At 43.8% G+C, this 27736-nt stretch overlaps 1 protein-coding gene across 3 annotated transcripts in view; it reads right to left on the bottom strand.

Annotated features, from left to right (window-relative positions):
• The window catches only part of Rgs20 (regulator of G protein signaling 20), a 100342-nt gene extending 72965 nt beyond the window's left edge, over window positions 1-27377 (bottom strand). Inside the window, exon 1 of one of the 3 annotated variants that reach the window (XM_004653472.2) lies at window positions 27266-27377. Coding sequence is in view for 1 of the 3 variants with exons in the window: in XM_045143587.1 (XP_044999522.1) it covers window positions 26012-26080 (69 nt within the window). In the remaining 2 variants the exon portion in view is untranslated. Of the gene's footprint in view, window positions 1-26011; window positions 26248-26707; window positions 26851-27265 lie in introns of those variants that run through there. The other 2 variants (XM_045143588.1, XM_045143587.1) reach the window with 2 other exon arrangements.
• Between the last annotated feature and the right edge of the window lie 359 nt (window positions 27378-27736).

Here is a 27736-nt window from a genome sequence, read left to right as displayed (position 1 = left end):
TAAATGTGACTCTCAAGCCATAATTCTAATCATTTTTATTATTATTGTTGTAACTTGGTATTTACTACTATTTAATGACAGACTGAGAAATATGGAGAGCCTGTATAGGTTGAGCATACTTTTCCTGAAAATCTGGAAACTGAAATAAATGCTTCAAAATATGAATTTGAGAATAAACATAACATCCCAAATAAAAAGTTCCATACCTGGGCTGGAGAGATGGCTTAGCAGTTAATGCACTTGCCTGACCCAGGTTTGATTCCCCAGTACCCATGTAAGCGTGATGTACAAGGTGACGCATGCAACTGGAGTTTGTTTGCAGTAGCTGGAGGCCCTTATGAACCCATTATCTTTCTCTAACTCCCTCTCTCTCAAGTAAGTTTCAAAACATTCTACACTTGACCTCATGTAGTAGGTTATGATTTTAAAAATGTACATGCACTAAAAATACTGTATGTGATGACTTTTGTTCCAGGCATGATGGCGCTCACATACATACATACACACATACATACATACATACACACACTAAGAAGGCTGCCACAGGAGGACTGGGAATGTTGCTGACTAGAAAATTCAGACCTAAGGATATGGCCTCACTGCCAAGATCACAAAGCCTAACAGTGCAAGAGAGGACTAGAACCTATGCTGCCCACCCTGCCCACAGTTTTCCTCAAGACTCTCAGCTATATATGAGATTCATAGTGAGATCTTGTTTCCAAGAAAAGAACCCTAAAATTATCTTTAGGGTATATTTATATAGTATTTATAAGTCTTAAATAAGTTTCATGTTTAGACTTGGGTTCTAACCTAAGATATCTTGTTATCTATATGCAAATATTCCAAATTCTGAAAAAAAAATCTAAAATCCAAAACACCTCCACCCTTCTGTTAAAGGATACTAAACGTACATTATGTTTTAAGATCACAAGCAAATTAGTCCTATTTCTTTGTGTCCATATCCAGCCAGAAGTGAAGGAACAGGGATCCCACTTATCTACATTCAAACATCTAGCTCCTCAACCATTCACAGACCTAGAAGTCATAACTCACAATGCTTTTGAGTGCTTGCAGGCAGTGACAAAACAAATAGTCCTGTGAAACTGAGAAAGGGAGGTCTACAGAAGAGGATGTCAGTTGCCAAGCAGAGCACTTTCTCATGCTGGGAGTCTCAAGGCATCCTGCAGGCAGGGTGAGCAGCCAAGGCTCTGGTCCTCTCTCCCATTGTCAGACCTTGTGACTTTAGCAGTGATGTCATCTCCTCAGGCCTGGATTTGCAGTCTGCAAACTGGAAGGGCAAGATGATCACCAAGTTTCCCTTTTCCTTCTAAAACACTGTCATTACATGCTCCAGCATGATTTAACTGTACAAATGTGAGAGGAAGTACCTATTACAGGCCATACGCTGTACAGCTCTACCTGTGTTAAACGCCTAGAACAGGGACATCTCTAGAAACAGATACTGTTAGCTCAGCAGGCATCAGGGGCTGCAGAGGAGAGACTCATCAGACACTGGCTAAGGGCTCCTGGGTTTCTTCTGGAGGTGATAAAATGTTCCAAAGTGGATTGTGGTGGCGGTCACACCTCTTTGTGGACATAAGCACAGCAGTTGTAGTGTATAATATTAAAAGTACTGTATGGTATGTTACTCATATGCCAATAAAATGGATTTCATTCCTGTCATTTAATCCACAGTAGGCAATAACCTGGTCTGGAAGAATACCAGGAGGGACAGGAGTACAGTACACAAGGTCGCTTCTGCTACCAACTTGTTACCTTATATAAGTTTTCTGTGGGCTTTGGGCTGCTGTTGGCTGAGCCATTCTTCTGTTCCTCCTTCATGAAGTTAAGACACTATGATTTTATACCGAGACATTTAAAGATAAATGTAGTATTCTGGGGACAGGTTGTGACAAACTTGAGTGGCCCATGAGGCATACAGTGGAGAAGGGGCACAGGGGAATCACACGGCCAGCATCGGCACCTGACAGTGTCCTGTGCACATCATCCAGGGAGGGGCAGCGTGACCTTGGGAAGAAATGCCACATCAAACCCAGAACAATGACGTTCCTTATATTCAGCAGACATTTTGATATGTGTATTTGAAAAGAAGTGTGCCATGGAAACAATTTGCTGAATGTATTCTCACAGTGGAGAATGTAGATGAACCTGACATCCATGTGATATGGCATTTCAATAGTTTCCTTTATAGACTGGTGTCAGTTAGAAGATGATGAAAAGCACGTGAAGTGCTCATGGGTCTAGAGAAGGATCACATCTTACAGTCTTTCCTCTGTTCACCAGTGGGGAAGTGGTTCCCTCGGTACATCTAGAGAGAGGGAAAGAGAGAGGGAGAGAGAGGGGGGAGGGGTGCATAAAGCTGAGCTAATCACATCTCAGGTTTTATTTACTGAGGAAAACCATAAATATGTGCAGTTAATGCCACGTAAGTCTTCACTGTGCTCAGTCTCGTATATATTTCATTTCTATCTCTGGGTTTGAAATATAACTAAATCTAGAGTCCACAGGGTATTATGTTTTATGCATACTTCAACATAACCAAAAGAATTTGAACTGAAATTTGATGTGAATTTAAATCCTTCTCAAATCCACATTTCTAATATTGTGTTTGGAGTGACCATGGAAACAATGGAGCCCTGAGAAGGACCCCGTGTCTTCATTGGCACTGAGGTGTACCAAGGAGCACAGCCTCCCAGATAGTGAGGCTGAGTCCTTTCTGCAGCCTCTAACTGCCACACGTGCTCCTAGGCACCTTGCATACCCTCAGACCAGGGCAAGGGACCAGGCAACCTCTGCTATTCTCAGATGCATTTCTGAGGGCTATGTGCTTTCCTTGTCCAGAACCTTCTCCAAACTTAGTGGAATAGAAGGGAAAGGTGGCATGACCACCACCATCATCATCTTCATCCTCTAGGCTAGCAGAATCTTACAGCTAGTGGGGGTGGAGCAGTAAATCTGGTGTACACCAATTCTATGAGCATCAGAGAAATATTGCAAGCTACTGAGGGGCAGAGCTTCCAGTCTGGAAGGACATTGTCAAGACCTTCGAAACACATGCTGGCTGGGCTGTCAATCCCTCTGACAATGTTGAGTTCACCCATCAAGCTCAGAAATCAGAGTGCTGTGCATAACTAAAAGCGAACTGATCACGAAGACATTGTGTCCCAGCCATATGGTGCTATATATCTGAACCCTTATTCTCTGCAGCTTTTTTTCTTTCCTTTTCTTTTTTTTTCTAGGTAGGGTTTCACTTTAGCTCAAGCTGACCTAGAATTAACTATGTAGTCTCAGGGTGGCCTCAAACTCACAGTGATTCTCCTACCTCTGCCTCCCAAGTGCTGGGATTAAAGACATGCCCCACCATGCCCGGCCAGAGCTTTTGAATCTGTTTTGGATCTTGTTTGCAGAAATTCAGGGACTAGAGAAGCCTGTCAGCATGACAGAGCAGCAGCACACATCAAGAGTGTGGGGTAATCCACCAGGGCGAAGAGCTAGCTTCTCCCACTAGTTGGTATGTGGAAGGGAAGATTCGCAGGGACTAACAAGAAAGAATGTGACGTGGTTATGTATTATACCATTCTTTTAACAAGATTTCTATTTATTTATTTATTTACTTATGAGTGGCAGAGAGAGGGGGAGAGAGAGAGAGAGAGAGAGAGAGAGAGAAAAAGAAAGAGAGAGAGAGTGAGAATGGGTGCACCAGGGCCTCTAGTCACTGCAAATGAACTCCAGACGCATGTGCCACCCTGGGCATCTGGCTTATGTGAGACCTGGAGAAGCAAACCTGGGTCCTTAGGGTTCGCAGGCAAACATTTAACTGCTAAGCCATCTCTCCAGCACTATTATATCATTCTAATTGATCATTGTTAACTTTACTAGTTATGAGAAAATTATTATAGCTCTCTTATGAATATCATATTTTAAAATGTGCTTATCAGCTGGGCGTGGTGGCACACGCCTTTAATCCCAGCACTTGGGAGGCAGAGGTAGGAGGATCACCATGAGTGAGTTCAAGACCATCCTGAGACTACATTGTGAATTCCAGGTCAGCCTGAGCGAGAGTGAGACCCTACCTTGAAAAACAAACAAACAAAAAAGGCAAAACAAACAAACAAAAAACATATGCTTATCATTGGATTAAGACATTTCTTTTTCTTTTTTTAATATTTCATTTTAATTTTTTATTTATTTACTTGAGACAGGGAGGAAAGGGAAGGAGGGAAGAAGACAGGGGGAGAGAGGGAGGGAGGGAGGGAAGGATGCATAGATAGATAGATAGAGAGATAGATAGATAGATAGATAGATAGAACAAACAAACGAACAGGCACACCAGGGCCTCCAGCCACTGCAAATGAACTCCAGACACATGTACCACCTTATGCATCTGGCTTACATGGTTACTGGGGAATCAAAGTTGGGTCCTTAGGCCTCACAGGCAAGTGCCTTAACCACTAAGCCATCTCTCAAGCCATGTTTTTCTTTCTTGAGATGGGGTCTCATGTATTTCAGGCTAGTCTTGCACTCACTATGTCAGAAGATGACCTTGAACTTCTGATTCTTGTGCCTCCACATCCTGAGTCTGGGATTATAGACATACTCCACCACACCTGGTTTATATGGCGCTAGGGCTTGAATCCGGAGCCTCATGCATGCTAGGCAAGACTCTACCAACTGAACCACATCTCCAGCTGGGTTATGGTATTAGTTTTAGCAGTAACATTCATTTAAAAATTTTATTATTATTATTTATTTTAGTATGCGTATAATGTGTGTGTTCAATTGTATGAGTGTGGGTATGATGTCAGGGTATGTGAGAAGAGTTCAGAGGTCAACTTTCATGTGCTGGTCATCACTTTTTACCTCATTTTTTGAGACAGGGTCTATTGTTGTCATTGTTGTTCATTGCTATACTAGCCAGGCTAGTCAAGGATCTTGCAATTCTGGAAAATTCTCTTATCCCTGCTGCTGATCTCAGTCAGCATGTTGGGATTACAGAAGCCTGCCATATCTTCTGGCTTTTTTCTGAGTGCTGGGGATCAAAACTCTGGAACCTCAGCTTAAGTAGCAAGTGCTTTATTCATGGAACCATTTCCTCAGTCCTGACTTGTCTTATTTGTCTTTAATAAGTCGCATTTGTCGCATCACTTCTGTCATTGCTTTAACTAGAATTAAGGACACTCTCATGAACAATGCATCCTTGTTTGGATGCAGTGAGGGCAAGGTTTTGCCTATCTTTCAGGAAGATGTCTTGTAGTCTGTTTCTCTCGGCTGGCTCCCTTACTATCTGGGCCGGCACAAGTCTTACTGGCCTTAGGCCTGGGCATGCCAGCTGAAGAATGTCTCCATTATTCACTGCAATGTGTTCACTCGCAATGTGAACTAAGCATAAAACTGTAAGTAACTAGCTTTCCTTACAGGTTTCTGAGCAAATATTTTTCTTTGTATTTATTTTTCCACAAACTCTGCTTACCACAGAGAATTCTCTGTGATCCTTATGGATTAGTACTGAATCATCCAAGTCGCCCTTATATCTACTCTGAGAATGTTTCATCCTGGAGTATCACTAGTGATCCTATTGTACATGACAAGAGACAGTGAGTTGCCCCCCATTTAAAGCTTTCAGGCTTTTAATTTGATTCTCTGAAAGCCATTTGAGCTCTTATGAACCAAACCTCTGCGTATATTATCTCCCTGTGGCCTTTCTTTATTAGTACTTTTGGGACTTGTTAATTGCCATTAAATTTTCTTGTTAATGTGAAAATGTTAGACATAGAAAGAGCGGATTCTTGGGCTGGAGAGATGGCTTAGCGGTTAAGCGCTTGCCTGTGAAGTCTAAGGACCCCTGTTCGAGGCTCGGTTCCCCAGGTCCCACGTTAGCCAGATGCACAAGGGGGCGCACGCGTCTGGAGTTTGTTTGCAGAGGCCGGAAGCCCTGGCGTGCCCATTCTCTCTCTCTCCCTCTACCTGTCTTTCTCTCTGTCTGTCGCTCTCAAATAAATAAATAAATAAAAATTAAAAAAAAAAAAAGAAAGAGCGAATTCTTAAAGGAAATTTTGGTTCATTTTATTTTATTTCTGATCTCTAGCTGGATTTGTGGTTTGCTTTTCTGAAAACACCACCTTTTTAAAAAAAATCTGCTTGTAAACCCTAGGCTTCTATATTTTAATTTATTTATATAACACAGAGAGAGGAGAGAGAGAGAGAGTGTGTGTGTGTGTGTGTGTGTGTGTGTGCATGCATGGGCATTACAGGGCCTCTTGCCACTGCAAATGAATTCCAGGTATATGTGCCACTTTGTGCATCTGGCTTTATGTGGGTATGGGGAATCTAACCTGGGTTGGCAGAATTTGTAAGCAAATGTCTTCAGTTGCTGAGCTATCTCCCTATCTGACTCCCCCACAAAACTCTTTTGAAAGTAGACATCCCAGTATCATTCCACAATTACTTACATTTGTGTAATGTACCCCAGGTAGCAAACATTTACAGTGAAGGACAGAACAGAATTTAGGCTTATTTAGGTTTCAACAGTTCAACTATCCTCTGGCATGCAAAAGCAACCACAAACATCCTATTAATAAATGAGTATCATTGAGTTCCAATATATTTATAGGCAATGAACTTTGAATCTTATAAATTGTTATGTTTCATAAAATATATTCTTCATTTGATTTTCCCTAAAAGTTTTAAAATGTAAAAATCATTCTTATTATGCAGGCCTACAATAACAAGCTCTGGAATGAACTTTACCTATGTGTTTGAGTTTGCTGGTACCTGTCATATATAATGTAGAAAAGTCCAACAGATAGCTTATGGATAATTGAGACAATAAGCACAGATTTTAGGATAGTAATATAATATTGTACTGATTATGCTCAAAAATTTCCTACTATAATCCAGGTGTGGTGGCACATGCCTTTAATACCAGCACTCGGGAGGCAGAGGTAGGAGGATTGCCATGAGTTTGAGGTTACCCTAAGACTCCATAGTGAATTCCAGGTTAGCCTGGGCCAGAGTAAACCTTAACTTGAAAAAAAAATTTTCCTACTATAACATCATGGTAATTGAGATGACATCAACGTGGCAAGCTATCAAGGATATTTCTGCTTCAAGCCCAAGTTGTTCCTTTAAATTTCAAAAAATAGAACCAATTGATGCCATAATCGGAACTTTGGTGGACCTAGCTGACTTTAGGATCTGAATGGAGTCCAGAGTCTCCCTATCCAGCGCCTTTGTTTCTCCTGTCTTCTCTGTGGCCTCACGCACAGTGACCCACATCCAAGCAGTTAATGTAATTCTATTATTGCTCTCGTGTACCTCACTCACTGGCAAGCTTGCTGTCTCTCCAGAATGCACGTCATGTCTGTACACTGCATCTCCACTGCCCCTTCCTGAGCCCAGGTGTGTCTCCTTGCCTGCACTATTATAATGAGATCACACTCCCGTTCCTCTGTTCTCCACAGACGTCCAGCTACTATGGCACAGTTAAGTAATTACCATAAAAGCCACTAAAGTTTGGATAGGGTTTGTTCCCCAAGACCCAACTGTTTGTAGCTTGGCCTCCAGAAAGTAATACTGGGAAGTGATGAGACTTTTAAGAGATGAAAGATGCATAGTCCACTGGTCATTTGGTGATGTGCCCTTGAAAGGAATTGTGGGAGCCCAATTTCCTTGCTTCTTTTTTTTTAAGCTTTATTTTTATTTATCTATTTCTTTGAGAGAGAGAGAGAGAGAGAAAGAGAGAGAGAGAGAGAGAGAGAGAGAGAGAGGGAGGACTAGAATGGGCACACCAGGGCCTTTAGCTACTGCAAACGAACTCCAGACGCATGTGCTTCCTTGTGCATCTTGGCTTACATAGGTCCTGTGGAATCGAACTGAGGTCCTTTAGCTTTCCAGGCAAACACCTTAACTGCTAAGCCATCTCTCCAGCCCTCTTCCTTGCTTCTTACTTCAAGACGTGGTATTCTGGGGCTAGAGAGATGGCTCAGCAGTTAAAAGTACTTTTTTACAAAGCCTGCTGGCTTGGGTTCGATTCCTCAGTACCTATGTAAAGTCAGATGTACATAGTGGCACATGCATCTGGAGTTTGCAGTGGCAAGAGGCACTGGCATGCCCATTCCTTCTCTTTCTAATTTTCTCTCTCTCTGTTTATGAACAAATAAGCAAATATGTTCTCCCACACATATGTACTTACACTAGGAGGTAATACAGCCAAGAAGGTCATCCCTGGACCTCAGCTAAGTAAATTTTTGTTCATAAAGTTATTCTTCCTAAGATATTTTGTTATAGTAACAGAATATGAAAGAATAATGGTCTGCAAAACATAAATATTTACTGTTTTAAGAAACTGGCCAGATTGCACTAGTCCATTCCTGTGACAACCATGACACTAGACTAAACCTAAACTCTTTATCAGAGTCCCCTCTGTGATGAACAATTTCCAATAGATGCACAATTTCTCCCTATGTCTACATAAGCAAATGCATCATACCATGCAACTAACTTTTGGAATAATTATATGGAGATTTACAGATCCCCTTTTATTAGCAAGGAAACTTGAACTCACAGAGAGATTCCATGAAGTGACTGGTATCTCCAAGTCAGCCCCCAATAGATTGGCATCTAGGCCTTTCAGCTGGAAGTTTGGCAGCATCTCACCACACCACAGAGCTTTGCTTCTCATCCCGCAGCTAATCAGAGGCCACAGGTAGCATTGGGTGATGTTAGATGCCTATCAGTGAATGCCTTCCCCAGTTGGTCTGCTTTTGATTCGAATTGGCTAATGGAAACCCTAGTGCATTACCTTATCCCATACAGCCTTATTGTTTCCAAGATGTTCTCTATGGAATAACAGATGGAATGTTGTAGTTTGATGTGTCTACAGAGTACACAATACTTTCTCATCCTCAAGGCTTTAGTTTTCTACAACTAATACCAAAGTGTTACTGAATTTTAGAAACCTGTACCTTGGCATGAAGTATCAAATAGGTAGAGATGATGAAAAAAAAAACATATCTAAAGATGCAAGGCCTTTTAAATAAGCGAAATGTTTAGTGGAGGCTGGATAGATCACTTAGTGGTTAAGGCACTTGCTTGTGAGGCCTAAGGATGCAAGTTCGAGTCCCAGTACCCATGTAAGCCATATGTACAAGGTGACACATGCGTCTGGGGTTCATCTGCAGTTGCTAGAGGCCCTGGTGCACCCTTTCTCTCTCTCTATCTGCCTCTCTCTCTGTCAAATACATAAATAATTTAAAATGTTTAATGGTTATAACTTTTGGACTCTGTAGGAGACTAAAGCAATTTATAACTTTTTGTGAGATAATATGATGCACTGACATATAGAGATTTGGAAAGGAAACCCTCTGTTTTAGTAGTTACTTTTGTGTTAACTTGGTCAAATACTCAAGAGAAGCAACTTAAAGGGAGGAAATATTTGTGTTGGCATGCACTCACAGCTTTCAGTCCACGGGCTTTGCCTCCATTGATTCTGGGTACATGCTGAGGCAGAACATTACGGCAGGTGGCGCTTACCTCATGGAATGCATGGATCACTGAGAGATGGACAGGACTGCTACAAGATATAAATCCCCAAGGACACATCCCCAGTGGCTTACTTCCTACAGCAAGGCCCCACCTAAAGTTTCCACCATCTCCCAAAATAGCACCACCACCTGAGGCTGAGAACACACAAATCATGCTAAAGTACAGGTAATGGAGTCATGACCGGTTTTGATAATTAAAAAAAAATGCATGAAATTGAAATGTAGGCTTATTTTCACAGAAGAGGGATAGTAAGATGGCAGACTACAAACTGTATATGACTGTCAGGACAAGAAAAACTAGACTCTATTCCAAAGAAGGAAAGAGGGTAAGAGCTTCAGAAATTCACAAAAGAAGTGAGAGGACAGCTGCCCAGGGCAGAGGCAGAAGGGTGAGGCACTAAAAGAAGAAAGGCCAGGTGACTACAGCTCCGGCGCACAGCTTTCTGGCGGTGGGGAGGGGAATCAGAAGCTTCATCCAAAAGCTAATCCAGGTAGTCCTTGGAAAAAGCCAGTAGCCGTCTTACCATCCGGACAGACCCACAGCCCTCACAAGCCACAAACCAAGCTCAAGGTCTTGCCCAGACAGTGATGACATCTGTGGCGGACAGGCCAGTGCTATGGAGGAGTTCTTCCAGCTCAGAGAGCTGTGGCCAAGTGCTATAAGGAACCCATTTTACAAAACCGAGGTACCATGGTGTGGGAGAACAAGACCATTCACAAGTGAGGGAGCCTGGATTCAGCCTGCCACAGTCCCAGGGTGAGATGCCCCCCGGGGAGACAGTTGTGGAGAGCAGGAGGGTGGGATGCTGACAAGTCAAGCAGTACAAGCAGCAAGAGGCTTGGCCCACGTAGTGAAGTGTTTGGGGAAAGACAGGCCTACCCCTAGGGCCCGAGTGTAGACCTCATCATCAGAATCCCTCTGGAGTTTGACACCCCTGAGTCTGAGGTTGAGCAGACCAACCCCTGCAGCCAGCACTATGCCGTAAGACCCACGGCTGGAGAGCCTGGAGACATGAAGTTTTAACAACCATTTGACATCTATAGCAAAGTGATTTATACCTAGTGGGCTTTCAAAGTGCAGAAAGTCCAGTTGTACAGATCTCAGTGTTGTGGCTATTTCTCTCAATCTCAACACATGTGGGAGACGTTCCCAACTGGAACATTAGCCATCCCAGGGTGTAAGATTTGGGGAGACATGGGAGAGTGACATAACCTGCCCATCCTACAAAGCAAAAAGCTAAGTGTGGCCAGCAGAGAGCCTCGAATGCAAAGAAAGGGAGCTGTTAAAGTTGAAGAGAGCCCTGGCAGATATTAGACACTTGTCCAGTCAAGGCTCAGCACCACCGTAAAGCGTAGGGAAGATGGTGAGGTACACTGACCCACACTCATATACCTGTCAGTTCACAAGACGTGAAGAGGCTACTACAACACTACAGCATCTTTGCATTTTCCTTTTATTCTATTTTTTGCTGCAGCATGTATATCCTCTTTTGCCTTTTTATTATACCTTTTCTAGTGTTTTGTCATATTGTAAAAAGCTTTTACATTTTCATTTCTTATTTCCATTTGCACATGTTTTTCATTGTTGAGCAATCCTTTCTTTTTTTCTTTTTGTTCACAGGTGTTTTCCTTTTATTCTTTCTACTATGCTTCTAGAAAATGTTGTTTTTAAAGTATTGCATTATTTTTTCAAATATTTTAAAATTTTTATTTATTTTTATTCATTTGTTAGAGGCAGAAAGAGAGAGAGAGAGAGAGAGAGAGAGAGAGAGAGAGAGAGAGAGACACAGAGAATGGGCGTGCCAGGGCCTCTAGCCACCGCAAATAAACTCTAAATGCATGCGTCACCTTGTGCATTTGGCTTACGTGGGTCCTGGGGAATTGAACCTGGGTCCTTTGGCTTTGCAGGATAGCACCTTAACTGCTGAGCCATCCCCCTAGCTCCTAAAGAATCACTTTATTTAAAAAAAAACTTGCATATTTCTATTTTTATTCCCCTCCCACATTTATGTAATTTTCATGACAAATTTATCATTATTGAGCAATTTTCATGCTATTTAAAAACATCTCATGGCTAATTTTCCTCTTCTACTTCAGGAAATTCTCCACTCTTCCTTTAACCTTGCTTCTCTATGCTTCTACTTCTCTACTTCCTTTCATTATGTCCTTCATTTACTCTTTTCATATTTACTCTAAATAATTATCAACTTTATAGCACGTTTTATATTAGTTTTGGTATTTTTGGTCTTGTGGTCTACTTTGACTTTAACTTTCAATATCTTGAATGATGTCATGTCATTGCTGTTACATCAGTTTGTTTCTGTCTTTCTGAGTGGTACTGGAGAGTGAACATCTAGTTAAGAAGATTCACCAAGAGAAACTGGAAAAGATATCTGAGCCAGCACATGTGCAAGGTGCAAACCAGGAAGACAAAAACCATGGAGGAGTAAGGAACCGTGACTTGCGGCAGGATAGCAACTCTCTAATCACTGAACTCAAAGGCACTGAGAGGTGAGCACTGGGAGACAGCTCAGCGGGTAAGACTGCTGGCCACAAGAGGGCTTGAGACTGCCTAAGTTTGATTTTTCGGAAGCCACACAAAATGCTGAGCATGGCCATGTGCACCTGATCGTTTTGTGTGGAGTGAGGGCTGGAGAACTGTTAGCAACCAAGAGCCAAAAATGGCAGCTCCAGGGCTCTGTCTCAAGGAAACAAGCAGATGAGCAAAGAGAGGACATCCTATGTTTTCTTTTGGCCAGCTCTTCAAAAAAGTTTGAAAGGAATACTTTACAGGGAAGAAGAAAAAAAAAAGACTATGCCCAACACAACAATTCCGCATACTGGTGGGGGGAAAAGGAAAGGAAATAACAGCAATCCAGCTAACCGGAACTGCACCCAAAAAAGTACTAGGCAACAGCAAGCCTCTCTCTTTAACAACCCTAAATGTAAATGGACTTCATTCACCAATATAATGATGCAGACCAAATGACTGGAACAAAAGATGGACAAGATCCACCTCAAGAAACTCACCTAGCCAACAAAGGTATTCATACACTGAGTACAAAGGGATGGGAAACAAACTACCAAGCAAATGCAAATGGAAGTGGCCCTACTTCTATCAAATAAAGCACTTTAAACAAAAACTAATCACAAAAGGCAAAAAGAAAATAAATAAATAAATAAAAAAGAAGATGCCTAGTAGACTTCTGGTTAAGATAGTAGAATAGTAACCTCTTCAAAGAAACTTGAGGAGGGGGCTAGAGAGATGTCTCAATGGTTAAGGTACTTGCCTTCAAAGCCTGAGGGTCCAGGTTCAATTCCTAATTATGCACATAAAGCCAAATGCACAAGGTGGTGCATGCATCTGGAGTTTGTATACAGTGGCTAGTGGCCTTGATGCACCCATTCGCTCTCTCTCTCTCATAAACAAATAAAATTAAAAAAAAAACTTGGGGGAAAAAGAGGCATGATAATACACAATAAACCTTTCTATCAAAAAGTGAAAGTGTTTAAGGAATTATTAACATAGGTGAGACCTCTGCAGAGAAGCAGGAGGTTGCTGCAAGCTTCCAGCTATCATATAATCAGGCTCCAGCCAGCAGCCTCTGGGAAGTGCTTCTGCTCACTTGGCCCTGCTTGAGCCAGCAGGGGAAGAACCACTGGGAAGAGATTCTCCCACTCACACCAGCCCAGCAAAACAAAATACCTGAAGGAGACACCAACAGGGACTAGCTGAGCAGCTGCAAAACAACTTCAAACAGCTTTCCACAAGCTCCTCTCCTGGGAGCACTATTGGGGAGCGCAGAATGGTAAGGGATCTGCACCAGCCCATCCCCACAGCATCCAGAACAGATGATCTACCAACCTAACCAGCTGAGCCAAGCCCGTAGTACACCAAAGAGGGAACCAGCTTCTCACTCTACATAGGGCATTTTCATAGCAGGCATATCCACCAGTGTGGGTCACTCTAGTGGTTACTCTGAGAGTAATATAGAAGCACATCTGGTACCTTGAGTTCTTCCTCTGAAGATTTAACTGCTGATCTACATAGCTAAGAATATAGCCAATAGCTAAGAAACCTAAGCATTAGAATAACTTGAGATACAAAAATGTCAATGTAATACTGACTGTTGCTCCCATAACGCACAATTCACAACCCCATGGGGATACCAGCAACCCCACTAAGGAGGGCCGCTGAGGAATGGGGAAAGGGAGGAGGGAAAATACATGATGTATCCATACAAAATATGTTCTTAAGAAAAATTAGAAAAAATAATGTAAAAAAAAAATCAAGACAGCATAATTCCTCTAAAAATTATAAATCTAACAGTAATGAACTCCAGTGAGACTGAATTAGCTGAAATGCCAGGTAGGGAATTCAAAAGAATGATTGTAAATATGCTCAAAGGAATCAAAGAAGAAAACAAACTCCTGAAGAACACAGAAGTCAACTTAATGAAATAAGTCAATATAAGATATGAGTAAAGGAATAGAAATATTGACTCAATGCCCATGTAAAATATTGGAAATGAAAAACACAGTCAATAAAAAACTCTTGAAAATCTCACTAATAGACTGGATCAAGGAGAGGACAGAATATTTGAGTTTGAAGACAAGCAGAAGACCTACAACATTCTGACAAAAGGAAAGACAAACTAAAAGAAAGCATGAGGAGAAATTGATTGGCTAAAAGATCTGCTTAGTGTAAAGGATCACATATCTGGAATTGGGAACCAGATCAGAATCCTATGGAGACAAAGATTATGTTCTCCAGCATCAAGCACTCACTAGTCTTTGGCTAAAAGAGGGGTTACATGCATCAAATTCTCCCTAAATTAATAATGCTTATCCAATTTAAACTTTGCTAACTTCATTCTTTGTTGGAGAATCTGTTCTTCTTTTTCAGAAGTTAGTGATACCTGAGGAGATAAACTACCCCTTGCATTTCAGTAAAACCACAGCTGAAACCACAGAGGAATTTGGGAGACGAGCAAGAGTGCTGTATCCATGCTGGTCCTGATAATCAGAGCCAGGGTGTAGGAGACAGACCCTTAGGATACTCATCACCTACCAAAGCAGAGATCCAGAGGCTCTTAAGAGCTCATCACTGAAGTAGACTTAAAACTCACCTACCATGGCTCAGGGAATTTTGTGGAAAAGGGGGCAGAAAGATTGTAAGAGCCACAGGTTGAGACATCATGCACAGAGGCATTCCCTCCTCCCCCAAAATAACTGACTGCTGGTCCCACAATGCATAAACCACAACCCCAAGGTTGTGCATCCCCTGCATCTCCACTGAGGAACATCCCCAACAGAATGGGGGCAGGGATGAGGAAAACGAGGGTACCAACACATGATGTATCCATACAAAACATTTTGTTAATAATTATTAATAGTAATTATATTAATAAAACATTAAAAATCAATAGATTAAAAGAAATAATGAAGATCAGGGCAGAAATTAATGAAATAGAACCTCCACAAAAACAATACAAAGGATCAATAAAACAAAGAGGTGGTTCTTTTTGAAAGGATAAACAAGATTGATAAACCCTTAGTAAAACTGACCAAAAGAAAGCAAGGAAAACCAAATTAATAAAATTAGAGTTGAAAAGGGCACCATTATAATACATACCAATGTAATTCAGAAAATTATAAGAACAAACCTTAAAAATATTTATTCCATTAAAGTTGAAGCAAGATGAGATAAACCATTTAAAGAAACTTATAACAAACAATGATATCAAAGCAGTTATAAAAAAAATCTCCCAACTAAAAAAGTTCAGGCCCGAGTGGATTCACTTGTGAATTTTATCAGATGTTCCCAGAACCAGCACCAATGTTTCTCAAATTAGTCTATAAAATAGAAAAGGAACATTACCAAATTCCTTCTATGAAGTCAGTAGTACCAATACCAAAACTAAATAAGGACACAACAAAAAAAGAAAATTACAGACCAATCTAGCTCATGAACATTGACACAAAAATTCTCAACAAAATACTTCCAAACTGAATACAGAAACGTATCAAAAAGATTACTCAAAGGGGGAAGGGAGACATTCCATATAGAAAGTAGAAAAGGCTTAACTTTAAAGCTGTGGCCTCAGTGGGATGGTGGCAAGGAGGAGGGAAAAGATGGTACCAACATAGGTCTAGATGCTCATCAACTGATGAATAATGAAGAAATGGTACATATACACAATGGAGTTTTATTCAGTTGTAAAGAAAATTGAAATTATAAAATTTTGCGGGAAAACAGATGGATCTGGAGAAGATTATACTGAGGTAACCCAGGGTCAGAAAGTCAGAATGTTTTCTTTCATATGTGGATCCCAGCTTCAAATGTTTAAATTTGTGTGACTTGAAGTAAGAGTCAGTAGTAGGGGCCATGAGGAAGGGAGAAGAGGGGATTTTGAAAAAATAAAATATAAATAAAATATTTTACTCACAGGTTGTCAGAACATTTTCAGTGGCAGGATTGGAATACCTCCTAGTGAAATGGTTGGCCAGTGAGGGTACTGAGGTCCCCAAAACAATACAGACTTTTGGCTCTCCACCAGTTCTAGATGGTAAGACTCCATTGCTGAAGACACCACATGCTCTGGTTGCAGAACACTGAGAAGTCAAGCTGTGACTGAACTGGAGGCTTCCTTCCTGTCCACTAGCTGTCATAATGCTGGAGAGTCATATGCAGCCTGCTGGTGGAGAAAAGTTATCAACAGGTTCAACAGCAGTTGACCCTGCAAGCTATATGGTTGGTCAGCTGATGCCATGGTGTCATGTCTGTTATGAGGGAAACCAACTGCTCTTTGATTGGATTAGAAACCCGCTCCACGGGAAGGAATTCATATCTGGTACTGAAAACCTAATCAAAAGCCTATGGCTGGTGAGGTCATAAGGTCTTTTTTGGGTGGGAATGAAACTACTGCTATTGTTTGGCTACATGAATATTTCAGGCCACTTCTTAATATTTATGTTTATGCCTATGTATTAAAGTTGTCACTGTTGATTAGAGAAGCTTCACTTTTCAGAAGGCAGTGACTACTGGGGAGACTGAAAACTCATCAGAGTGCTGAGAAGAAATGACAGTTCAGTACTAAATGAAACATCTTGATCATGCCCTCCAAGATTCAGGGACCACTGAGGAAGAGACGGCGGAATGAATGCATGAGCCAAAGCATGGAAAAGGGTGCTTCTGAATGCTGTCTTCCAGACAAAATTGGATATGGAAGTCATAACTTCATGTCGGCCAATGTTATCTACACAAGACCTGTATCATATGAGGACAAAAATAAAAATGATGGCATCATGATAGATCATGATAGAAGAGGGACTAGTTCAGAAGAAGGGATTCAGTGGAGGGTGGATATGGAAGGAGAGACATTTTGTTTATGCATGGAGGTTGTCAATAAAATATTTTTTAAATATTTTATTTTTATTTATTTATTTGTGAGACACGAGAGAGAGAGAGAGAGAGAGAGAGAGAGAGAGAGAGAGAGAGAGAGAGAGAGGAAGAGGGAGGGAGAGAATGGGCATGCCAGGGCCTCTAGCCACTGCAACTGAACTCCAGACACATGCACCACCTTGTGTGTCTGACTTACATGGATCCTGGGGAATTGAACCTGGGTTCTTTGGCTTTGTAGGCAAGCACCATAACCACTAAGCTATCTCCCCAGTCACTAATGAAAAGTTTTTTTTTTTAATTTTTCTTATTTATTTATTTATTTTTCATTTTTTGAGGTAGGGTCTCACACTAGTCCAGGCTGACCTGGAATTTACTCTGTCGTCTCAGGGGGGCCTTGAACTCACGGCGATCCTCCTACCTCTGCCTTCTGAGTGCTGGAATTAAAGGCATGTTCCACCATGCCTGGCAAGTTTTTTATTTTTCGAGGTAGGGTCTCACTCTAGCCCAGGCTGACCTGGAATTCACTATGGAGTCTCAGGGGGGCCTCGAACTCATGGCAATTCTCCTACCTCTGCCTCTTGGGGACTGAGATTAAAGGTGTGCACCACCATGCCCAGCCTAGTTAGTTTTTACTCTTCAATTCAAATATACTTGCAGAGTTGAGTTATGATGCTCAGAGCCTCATGTAACCCAGGTTAGCCTCAGGCTCACTAGGTAGCTGAGGATTATTATGAACTTCTGAACCTCCTGCCTCTACTTCCCAAGCGCTAGGATTATAGGCATGCAGCACCAAGCTTGGTTTATGTGGCTCTGGTGATCAAAGTTAGGGCTTTGTGCATGCTATGCGAGTACTCTACTAACTGAGGCACATCTCCAGGTCCAAAGAGAAAAACTTTAAATCAGTTCAAAACAAAGTACAGTATCTTCAAATAATTACAAAACTCTGGAATCTAAAGATAATGGAATCTTAAGAAATGGATCTTAAAAAGCAAGCCACAGATTAGAAGACATCTGCAACACACACATCACACAAATAGACACACACATTTTTTGACAGACAGTCTACATTGAGAATGTTAAAAAACTCCTAAAAAATCACCAAGAATAATAATAGGCAGATGGCACAATTAAAAATGGGTAAAATTTCTTAAGATCTAATGTTCAATAGAAGTTTTACAAATGGCCCAAAATTAGGACAAGATGCTTAACATCATTAATATTCTGGGAAATACGTATGAATAAAATCCACATTGAAGTACCATTATGCAGCCATCAAAATGACTAGTGTTATGTAGGTGAATAATATTAAGAACTGATGAGAATATGAAACAAGACATACTTTGTTGGTGGAAATGTAAATCAATTTGAAGTATGAAACATTTTGGCAATATCTACTAAGCTAAACATATACTAGACTCATTATCCATTACATAAATATATCAAAAAATATCCTGCTTATATACCCAGTGTAAATGTTTTAACAAAGAGCATGGATAAGAATGCCCAAATGAGTGTGACTTATAATAGTTCCACATTAGTAATACCTCTAGCGTGTCCTACCTTAGTCAAATGGATAAATATACTGGGGTGTGTTCACACAAACGACCACTACACAGCCTTGAAAAGTAACAGTGCAGGCAACAACAATGAATGAGTCTCAAAAATATACTATACAGCTATGAACCAAGTGAATGGCTTGGACACTTTACAGAGGTGATGATTATTATTTTTATTTGTAAGGAAAGAGAAAGGGAGAGAGAGAGAGAAAATGGGCATGCCAGGGCTTCTAGCCACTGTGAATGAATACAATTTGTGCATCTGGCTTTATGTGGGTACTGGGGACTTAAATCTGGGTCGTTAGGCTTTGCAGGCAAGCGCCTTAACCCCTGAACCATCTGTCAAGCCCCGTCAAATGGTTATTATTACTTTGACTTTCCATGTAAGTTCAAAACAGGTACAGCTGATACAACGGGAGGCTTTACCATGGTTGCCTGTGGGAATACAGACTGGGAGGGAATGGGGTGCTGTGTGAAGGGGTGGAGGACTGAAGATATTTTCAATCTTGAGCAGTAGCGATTTTTGACTCCTTCCCAGGGAAATTTGGCAATATCTGGAGACATTTTTTTTTGTCATTTCTAGAGAAACGTTTTACTGCTATCTTGTGGGCACAGGTCAGAGATCCTGCTAAACACTTTACAACACATTGAACAGGACCCCCCCCCCCAAGTTATTTGACCCCAAATCCTGATCTACATGGTGACTAGATGGTGGTATACTTATGTAGGTTTGAAGGTAAATTTTCTTTTCTTCCCTCCCTCCCTTCTTCCCTCCTCCCCTCCCTCCTCCCTTTCTCTCTCTCTCTCTCTTTCTTTCTTCTTTCTGTCTGTCTTTAGGGGTTTTTTATTTTTATTTTTTTTATTTTGGTTTTTCAAGGTAGGGTCTCACTCTGGCCCAGGCTGACCTGGAATTCATTAGGTAGTCTCAGGGTGGCCTTGAACTCATGGCAATCCTCCTACCTTTGCCTCCTGAGTGCTGGGATTAAAAGCATGTGCCACCACACCTGGCTTGCAAGTTATTTTTATCAAGCAACAGTTCTTGAAGTTTTTTTGTTTGTTTGTTTGCTTTGAGGCAGGGTATCATTTAACCTAGGTTGGCCTCAAACTGTACATAATTTAAGGATGTCCTTGACTTTCTGATCCTCTTGCCTCTACTTCCCAAGTGCTGGAATTACAGTTATATACTCTTACACTCGGTTTCTGTGGAGCTGGGGATTGTACCCGGGGCTTTGTGCATGATAGGGAAGTACTTTACCAACTAAGCCACAGCTGCAGCCTGACAAACAAGTTTTTAAAAATATTTCATTTATTTATTTGAGAGACAGAGAGGGAGAAAGAAAAAACGGGCGTGCCTCAGACTATAGTCACTGTAAACACATTCTAGACACATGTACCACCTTATGCATCTGGCATACTGTGGGTACTGGGGAATCAAACCTGGTCCTTAGCCTTCACAGGCAAGAGCCTTAACTGCTAAACCATTTCTCCAGCCCAAGAAACAGTTTTAAAAAGGAAATTATTGGGCTGGAGAGAAGTTTCTTGGAGCCATCAGGAGATGAATAAGAAGTTGAGTGTAATGGCACAGGCCTGTAATCCCAGCAACTTCCTGCCTGAGGCAAGAGGATCATAAGTTTGAAACCCTGTTTTAAAACAAAAACAAAGGCTTGGCATGTTGGCATAAGCCTTTAATCCCAGTCTTTGGGATGCCCAGGTAGGAGTATTGCTGTGAATTACAGGCCAGTCTGGGGCTACAGAGTGAGTTCCAGGTTAGGCTGGTCTAGAATGAGACCCTACTTCCAACAAAACAAAACAAAAACAAAACAAAAACTCACAAACAAAAAACTAAAACCCAAACCAAAACAAGATGCACAAAAAAATATACATACACTTTAATAATTCTTTTAGGTGCTGAGACCAAATCTAGGGCCCACACTTGCCTATGCATGCTGGATAAGCACTCCACCACTATCCCCCACCTGTTCCATATATATATGTATGTATATATGTGTATATGTATATGTATATATGTATATGTGTATATATATATATATTTTTGGTTTTTGGAGGTAGGGTCTCACTCTAGTCCAGGCTGACCTGGAATTCACTATGTAGTCTCAGGGTGGCCGTGAACTCATGGCAATCCTCCTACCTCTGCCTTCCAAGTGCTGGGATTAAAGGCATGTGCTACCATACCCAGCTTCTTTATATATATTTTTAAACAATAGTCTAACCTGGTTTCCAAGGATAATAACTTCTTCAGCCCTAGTTATCAACAAGACTTTTATGCAAATTAAGAAATGATCAAATCTCATTATCATCTCACTCTGAGACACAGAAGTCTCTTACTGGGTCATTCAGCCCTAGAAGTTACAAGTGCCTTCTATTTGAAGCTGGTGTGTAACTTAGTGATAGATCACTGCTTAGAATGTGTGGAGCCTTGGGTTTGATACCTGGCACATAAATGCACATGGGTGCACATGTACATACATACATACACACACACACACACACACACACACACACACACACACACACACGAGTGTCCGGTTTGCTATCCTTAAAGCAGCAGCACCAATGTGTGCTCTACCTGTGTGAATCACTGTTCAGTTTGCTGGAGAAGTAACAGACACAAAGGAAGATGAGCCAAACCACAAGCCTCCTCTTCCTCACTGCTGGACAGAGATACACATTGTCTATAAGCAGCTCCTCCTCAAGGCGGACTGCTGCCTTGTTCTCAAATATAAGTACTAATATCGACTCCAGCACACTTTACAATTTAGAGTGAAATTAATTACTAGAAGTCAGAAAGGTCAACTGGCTTTATTAACTCTAGAAATGATCATGTGCAGTATCACTGCTGGGTAACTGAGCATATTACTCATGTCTCGTAGATAATTCCCCATGCAAATAGTGAAACAAATTAGTGGCACTAGATCAAGGTAATCTATTCTGCGAACTTGTGATAATGGAATATTACCTTGAGAACTCGGTGCCATCAAACTTGAGCTCATTCAATTGCACTAGGACTGACTCACCTGCTGCAGGAGCGTCTAAACTCAAACTATCAGCTCAAGGTAACATTCAGGGACCATCTCAGATGGAAGTGGTAGTCAGTGACTCACCCTTACTGTACTAAATGCTAAACTGTGACTCAGAGTGAACTTATTAGCTGCTGACTGACACTGTTTATTTGAATAGAATATCCCATTGTGAGTCACCTGATGGTGCACTGAAAACCAACCCAAAGGATTCATACTTGTACAGTGATTCACATGAAAATGGTATCAGGACCTGACTTGACATATGTGATTTCAAAATTCAGTTCTGTCCAACTGGCTTGGAAGCATGCAAGAAAGTCACTCCCTACTTAATGCTTTGTATTTCTGTCCAAGAACATGTGGTGGCTATCCTGACACGCAATGCCACAGACAAGATATTCATTCGGCTCACACACCACAGAAAACCATGGTCTCATTCCTCAAGGATACAGGCAAAATTCTTAGAACCATTTTCCCTGGAAAATACACTGTTCCTAAAAATAACTTTGCAAGAGAAGATCTCCTGGAAAGATTCGGCCATATAATTGCTAAACTGTTCATGTGAGGGCCAGGCCTTCAGCTTCAATACACACCCGCCCATGGAAGGTGAAGGGCATTTCACAGAGGTAAACAGACAATAAGTAGTGTCGTAAGGAATTAATGCTGGAGTACATGGAATGACCACCAGCAATTCTCTTGCATTAAAATAAGCATGCTTTTCACTTTTACTCTTGCTAGTCCACAAAATCTGAAAGACAAAACTTTGTAAATTCAAAGGTTTTTCCTTAAAGACCTTCTTGCAGGAAAGTCATTCAAAGCCAGCAGGAAAGAGATTTGAAAAATATAAGAAAAGCTTGAAAATGATTTCTAATATAACTGCTTGGATAGATTAGAAGATTTAGCGGAATGGTATCCCCTAGTGGAGTCTTAAATTCTAATGCTGGATTTGCATTTGCTTGCTCGGTGACCTTAAATTACCTGAAGCAAGCCATGTGGTCATGACTTATAGTGCCCCAGAACCCTGACAAAGCTTCAAGGGCAACACCAGCCAACCATTACCGCCTGGCCTTTCTTGGTGCTGGAGATAATACATACCTTCATATTTTTTCCCCTTATATATGCTTTTCTAGCTTCCTGCTTGTGAAAGGCTGAAAAATCATCAGTGTGAGAACTCTTGGGAGTGAGTCAGATATAATTTTAATCCTATTTCTGCCCCTCATTAGCTGGGCTTTTGTTTTTATTAAGCTGGGTTTTTGAATTCTGAAATGTTTCCTTCTTTGAGAAATGAAGGAGGTATAATGAGTAACCTGTTTGTTATTATGATATATCTTATACATTATTTTTAAAAATAACTTATTTTTATTAGCATATAAAAATTAGGTTTCATTGTGTTGTATTTGAAACAATATCATCCTATATTTAAGTAAAATAAATGGCATTTGGGAGATAGTTTACAGTGGTCTTAAAGAAATTAGCTCTTCTAGTTTTTTTAGGTAATTCTCCAAACTATAATAAAATGAACTAAATATCACATGTCAATGAAGATAATTGGATTTTCTGTAAATGCCATAATTTAATGTGACCTTTAAAAATGTATAATCTGTATAACAAAATAAACTTTTTAAGCTTTTTAAAAATAGGTTCTCATGTAACCCGGGCTGGTTTTAAACTCACTGTGCAGCCTAAGATGACCTTGAATTTCTGTTCCTCCTGCCTGCATGTTCTGAGCGCTGGGAATTTAGGTGTGCACCACTGTGTCTGGTTTATGTGGTGCTAGGGAGGTATACAGGTCTCATGCATGCTAGGCAAGCACTCTTCCCATTAAGTTACATCCCAAACTCCCCAAAAGTGAATTATTTGAGTTAAAAATTTCTTAAGATGCTGTTTGATATTTACATGCAAATATTTCATGATTATTCATAACAAAGTCTCCAAATAATAGAAATGTATTGTATTAAAATGTAAACACTGATAAAACATGTTTTTCCGAGTTTGAAAAATATTTATTTAATTTATTTATTTCAAGCAGAGAGAGATAGACTGAGTGAATGGGCATGCCAGGGCCTTAAGCTACTGCAAATGAAGTCCAGATTCATGGGGCACTTTGTGCATCTGACTTTATGTGGGCATTGGGGATCATTGGGCTTTTCAGCAAGTACTTTAACTGCTAAGCCATCTCTCCAGCCCTGTTTTTCTGACTTCTTAAAAGTATCTGTTTATTTGAAAGTGAGAAAGAAAGAGAGAATATGGGCTCCCCATGGCCTCTTGTAACTGCAAATGAGCTCCAGATGCCTGTGCCACTTTGTGTATCTGGCTTGATGTGAATAGTGGGAACTTGAACCCCAGCCTTGCAGGCTTTGCAAAAAAAATGTCTTTAATCACTGAGCAATCTCCCCACCCCGACTTTTCTGATTTTTATGAACATCCATTTCATTGTATCTACTCTTTATATGGAATACAAAATATGCATCCTGATCCCGATTTTTTTATTGTATTTTGAGATGTAGGATCTTACTGTGCAGCTCAGGCTGGCTTTAAGCTGTAGACCTACCTTTCTCAACTTCTGGAGAACTAGGATTACTGGTGTGTCACACAACTGTTTCTGATGTTTTTATATTTTGAACTCCACTAAGTCAATTTAGCATGGGCACAGTAACAGTAACAGTAATCATAGCTTGTGTATAGTGTGTGCCAGGCAATTAATAGAACGAATGCCGCTCACCAGTGCTCTTTACAGATAATAAGACTAAGTCAAGGAGAGGTTAAGTAACTTTCTAAAGTTACTCAACTTGGTTGGATTTAAGCCCACAGTTACAAATTCTAGGAAAGCCCTCTTAGGCAATATTGCCTCATATGTAGTACTAATAAAAGATGCCACCTAACGAACAGAAGATAGACAGCACTGAACTCTAAAAATTAGGTTTTCAAGCAAATAAAGTAAACAAATAGTAAACTGTAAGTTATGACTGTGGCAAAATAATTAAAGGTAGGGTCATCTCATTACAAATGTCCTTGAAGAAAGATTGTTCAGCTGGAAGTGAGGACAATGTAGGGAGGGGTCCTGCTAGCTATGTCCGGAGTGGGGAGTACGAGGGACCTGAGCACTGGAGGTGAGTGTTAGCTGATGTCAGAGCTTCCTGCTGGACACACCTGGGAGCGGTTTGGAGCGCTGGGCAGTTGTTTCTGGTAGCCAGTGGGAGGCAGGCTACCACCCGCCCCGAGGGCTCTGCCAACCCCAGCCCGACAACCCGGGAGGCTCGGAACGGGGGACCCGCCCGGAGTGGTGGGCTTTGTCCCTGTTCCAGAAGGAAAACACCAGAGGGGAGATTTGTCCTCCCGCTCTTTCCTTCTGGACAGAAATCCTGCCCCTCGACTTTCTCTACATCTGTTCACCGCTGGTGGTGCGGAGGCAGCAGCCGCTCCTCCCTTATCCCCTTAGCCTGGCCCGGGACACCTGCTTGCGGCTGGGCGGCGGGCGTCGCTCGCCGACCCTGAGGACACCCGCAGGCTTTCCTAGATGCCACCGCGTCCAGGGCGCTTCCAACGCATCCCTGCCCGGGGCGCCGCCTCTCCCCGCGGCCCCTCCCACAGGCAGGGCTGGGGTGGGTCTTTCCTCTCCCATCTCCCACCCTGCCGCCCGGCCCACTCCCTCAGCCGCGGGAGGCCACTGTCCAGACTGCCTTCCTCGCCCCCGCTGCGGTCCCTCTCCTGCATGGTGGATGATTCTCCAAAAGAGCTCGCCCGTGTCCTCAAGAACCACCTGCAGCCCACCCACTCCCTCCAACGCCCCAGGGCAGCTGTTACCCCAGACCTAGCTCTCCGCCACCCACCTCCGTTCAGGCGAGCGAGCACCCCGCATCTGCCCTCCCGCCCCACCCTCCAGCCACTGCAGCCCGGGTGCCGGGACAGGTTCCGACTTCCTGGGTTCAACTCTAAGTGTGCAAGACGAAGCGCCTGGGTTTAAGAAAATCTCCGGGGCTCTCGCACCTTCAGGGACACTTGTGTGGGCTCACTTTCAAGCCCAGGAAGCATCTTGGCAGATGCCCACGCCAACCCCTCTAGGGTGCCGGTGCGGCTGCACTGCTCGGAAAGACAGTACCGCGTCCGGGGAGTGTTCCCTCTGCTCGGCCACCTGCGCTCGAACAGCCCGCCCCGGGCGCGCGGCCCCTTCCACGTCCTCCTCCTCCATCCAGTGAGATGCTCGGGACGGTCAATCTGCATTTTTGATCGCAGGGACTGGACGGCAGTGTCCCCCAACCAGGATGGAGCGGAGCCGGGGGCTGGATGCTCCCTCCAGACACTTGCACACTTACCTCCCGCTCCCAGCAGGCACCTCTAACCCTGGGGGGTGCCTGCCCAGGCCTTGCCAGTCCCCCACCCACCACCACGACCACCAGGCCCCAGGGAGAGTCTCCGTGTAAGGAGATGTCGAGGAAGCGGAGTACTTACGCTCGTACAGTCCACCGGACTAGCTGGAGGGGAAGCTCCGTCCGGCTGGCCTCCGTTGGCCGTGCGCATGCGTCCAGCGTCTGTCTAGTTTATTACAATGCCAAGTGCGTTTCTCCCGGTGCCCCGGAGCGCTCCCTTCGGCTTCCCGCTTCCCGCCGCTCGGGCTCTGCGCTCCGGCTCACGGCTCCCTTCCTCTTCCTTCCCCAGCTCGGCCTCCTCTCCGCCCCCTCGCTCCCTCTCTCACGGCTCCGCAAGCCTGGGTCTCGCCTCCCTCTGGCGGCGGGCTCGGCACCGGCACAGGCACCGGGCGGGCGCTGGCGGGGGGGGGGGCACTCCCCAATGCCCACGCGGGCAAGAGCGGTGCCACGCCGGGGAGGGCAGGCCGGTCACGCCCCGGCGCGGGCACGGGTGCACAGCGTGTGCGGGATGCTCGCCGCTAGTGACTGGAGCGCGGCGGCGGAGGCGCGGGGGTGGGGCCGCGCGGCGGGCGCGGCGGGCGCGGAGGACGCGCTGTCCCCAGAGTCCCGAGGCAGCCCCCGCCCTCCCCCCGGCCCAGAGCGCTCCTCTCCCGGCAGCGCCGCCTCCACTTCTCTCCCGCGCACCAGAAAGGACACCTCACCCTGCCTACGCCGGCCAGAGCCCCGTGGCCCCGCTAGGAGACCCGGGATGGCAGGATGAAGTGAAGGAAGAACTAACCTCCTACTCAGGTCTCTCCCAGTCCCTTCCAGTCCTCCCTTTCTTGGGGACTCCGGAGGCCGTGGGAGGGAAAGCCCCGGGCTGCCGAGGGAGCGGGTGCCCCGCATCCCGCACCCGGCGGTGCATCCCAGTGCACCCCCGGGACGGGGCCGCTGGGGCCAAGCGCTGAAGCTTGGAGCGCTACGCTGAAGCTGGAAACTGACCTGACACTGAAACAACAGCACGTCATTTCCTCCCTGGCCTCCCGGCGGGGCAGGGGAGTGGGAGAGCCCGCGCGGGGCACCGGGCGGACGCGCGTCTGCCAGGCGGGAGAGGACTCCCTCCGACTCCCAGCGACCCGGGAACAGCTGCACTGGCCCGGGAGCAAGCTTCGGGAGCGCATGGGGACGGAGCCCCGGGTGTCCTTTCCTCCAGGGTACCCAGCTCCGGGCCGACCTCCCATCCTCCCATTCCGCCAGCCCGGGGTGGCGCGGGTCAGTTGCACTTAGAAACGAGGTGCAGAGGATGGGTCCGCGAGAAGCCGGGAATGGGCATGGTGGTGGAGACCACTGTACTCACCGACACCGGCGAACTCTGCGCCTCCTCTTCTCTGGGCTCGGCGGCTGGACCCGCCAGCCTCGGAGGGCCATCTCCCGGGGGTTGCCCGGGCAGTGCCAGCGCGGCCGCGAGTAGGAGCAGACGGCCCGGCAACTCCCGGTGCCCGCACCACAGCCCCGCGGTGGGTCGGGCGGGAAGCAGAGGGGGAAAGTCCAGGCGCCACCGGGGAGCCCCAGGAGAGGGTCGTCGGAGAAGATGGGAGAAGAAGCGCGCGAGGCTGGAAAGCCGGCTAGTTAGGAAGCTGAGCCGCTTCGGGACGGCGGGCGAATCTGGGAGCGGTGCAGGCTGGAGGCGGAGGGCAAGGGGGTGCGGGAAGGAGAGAAACAAAACCAGAACACGGTTATGGGCTTGTCCGGCCGCTGAGCTGAGGCCGCTTACTATAGCATTTTTTGCGAAGTTACTTCAGGGGTGAAAGAGAAGGTCAGCGAAAGC

The sequence above is a fragment of the Jaculus jaculus genome, chromosome 2 (assembly GCF_020740685.1).
Source record: "Jaculus jaculus isolate mJacJac1 chromosome 2, mJacJac1.mat.Y.cur, whole genome shotgun sequence".
In the NCBI taxonomy this organism is placed as follows: domain Eukaryota; kingdom Metazoa; phylum Chordata; class Mammalia; order Rodentia; family Dipodidae; genus Jaculus; species Jaculus jaculus.
Note: the sequence above shows the minus strand (reverse complement) of the source record. Positions and strands in the feature narration are given on the sequence as shown.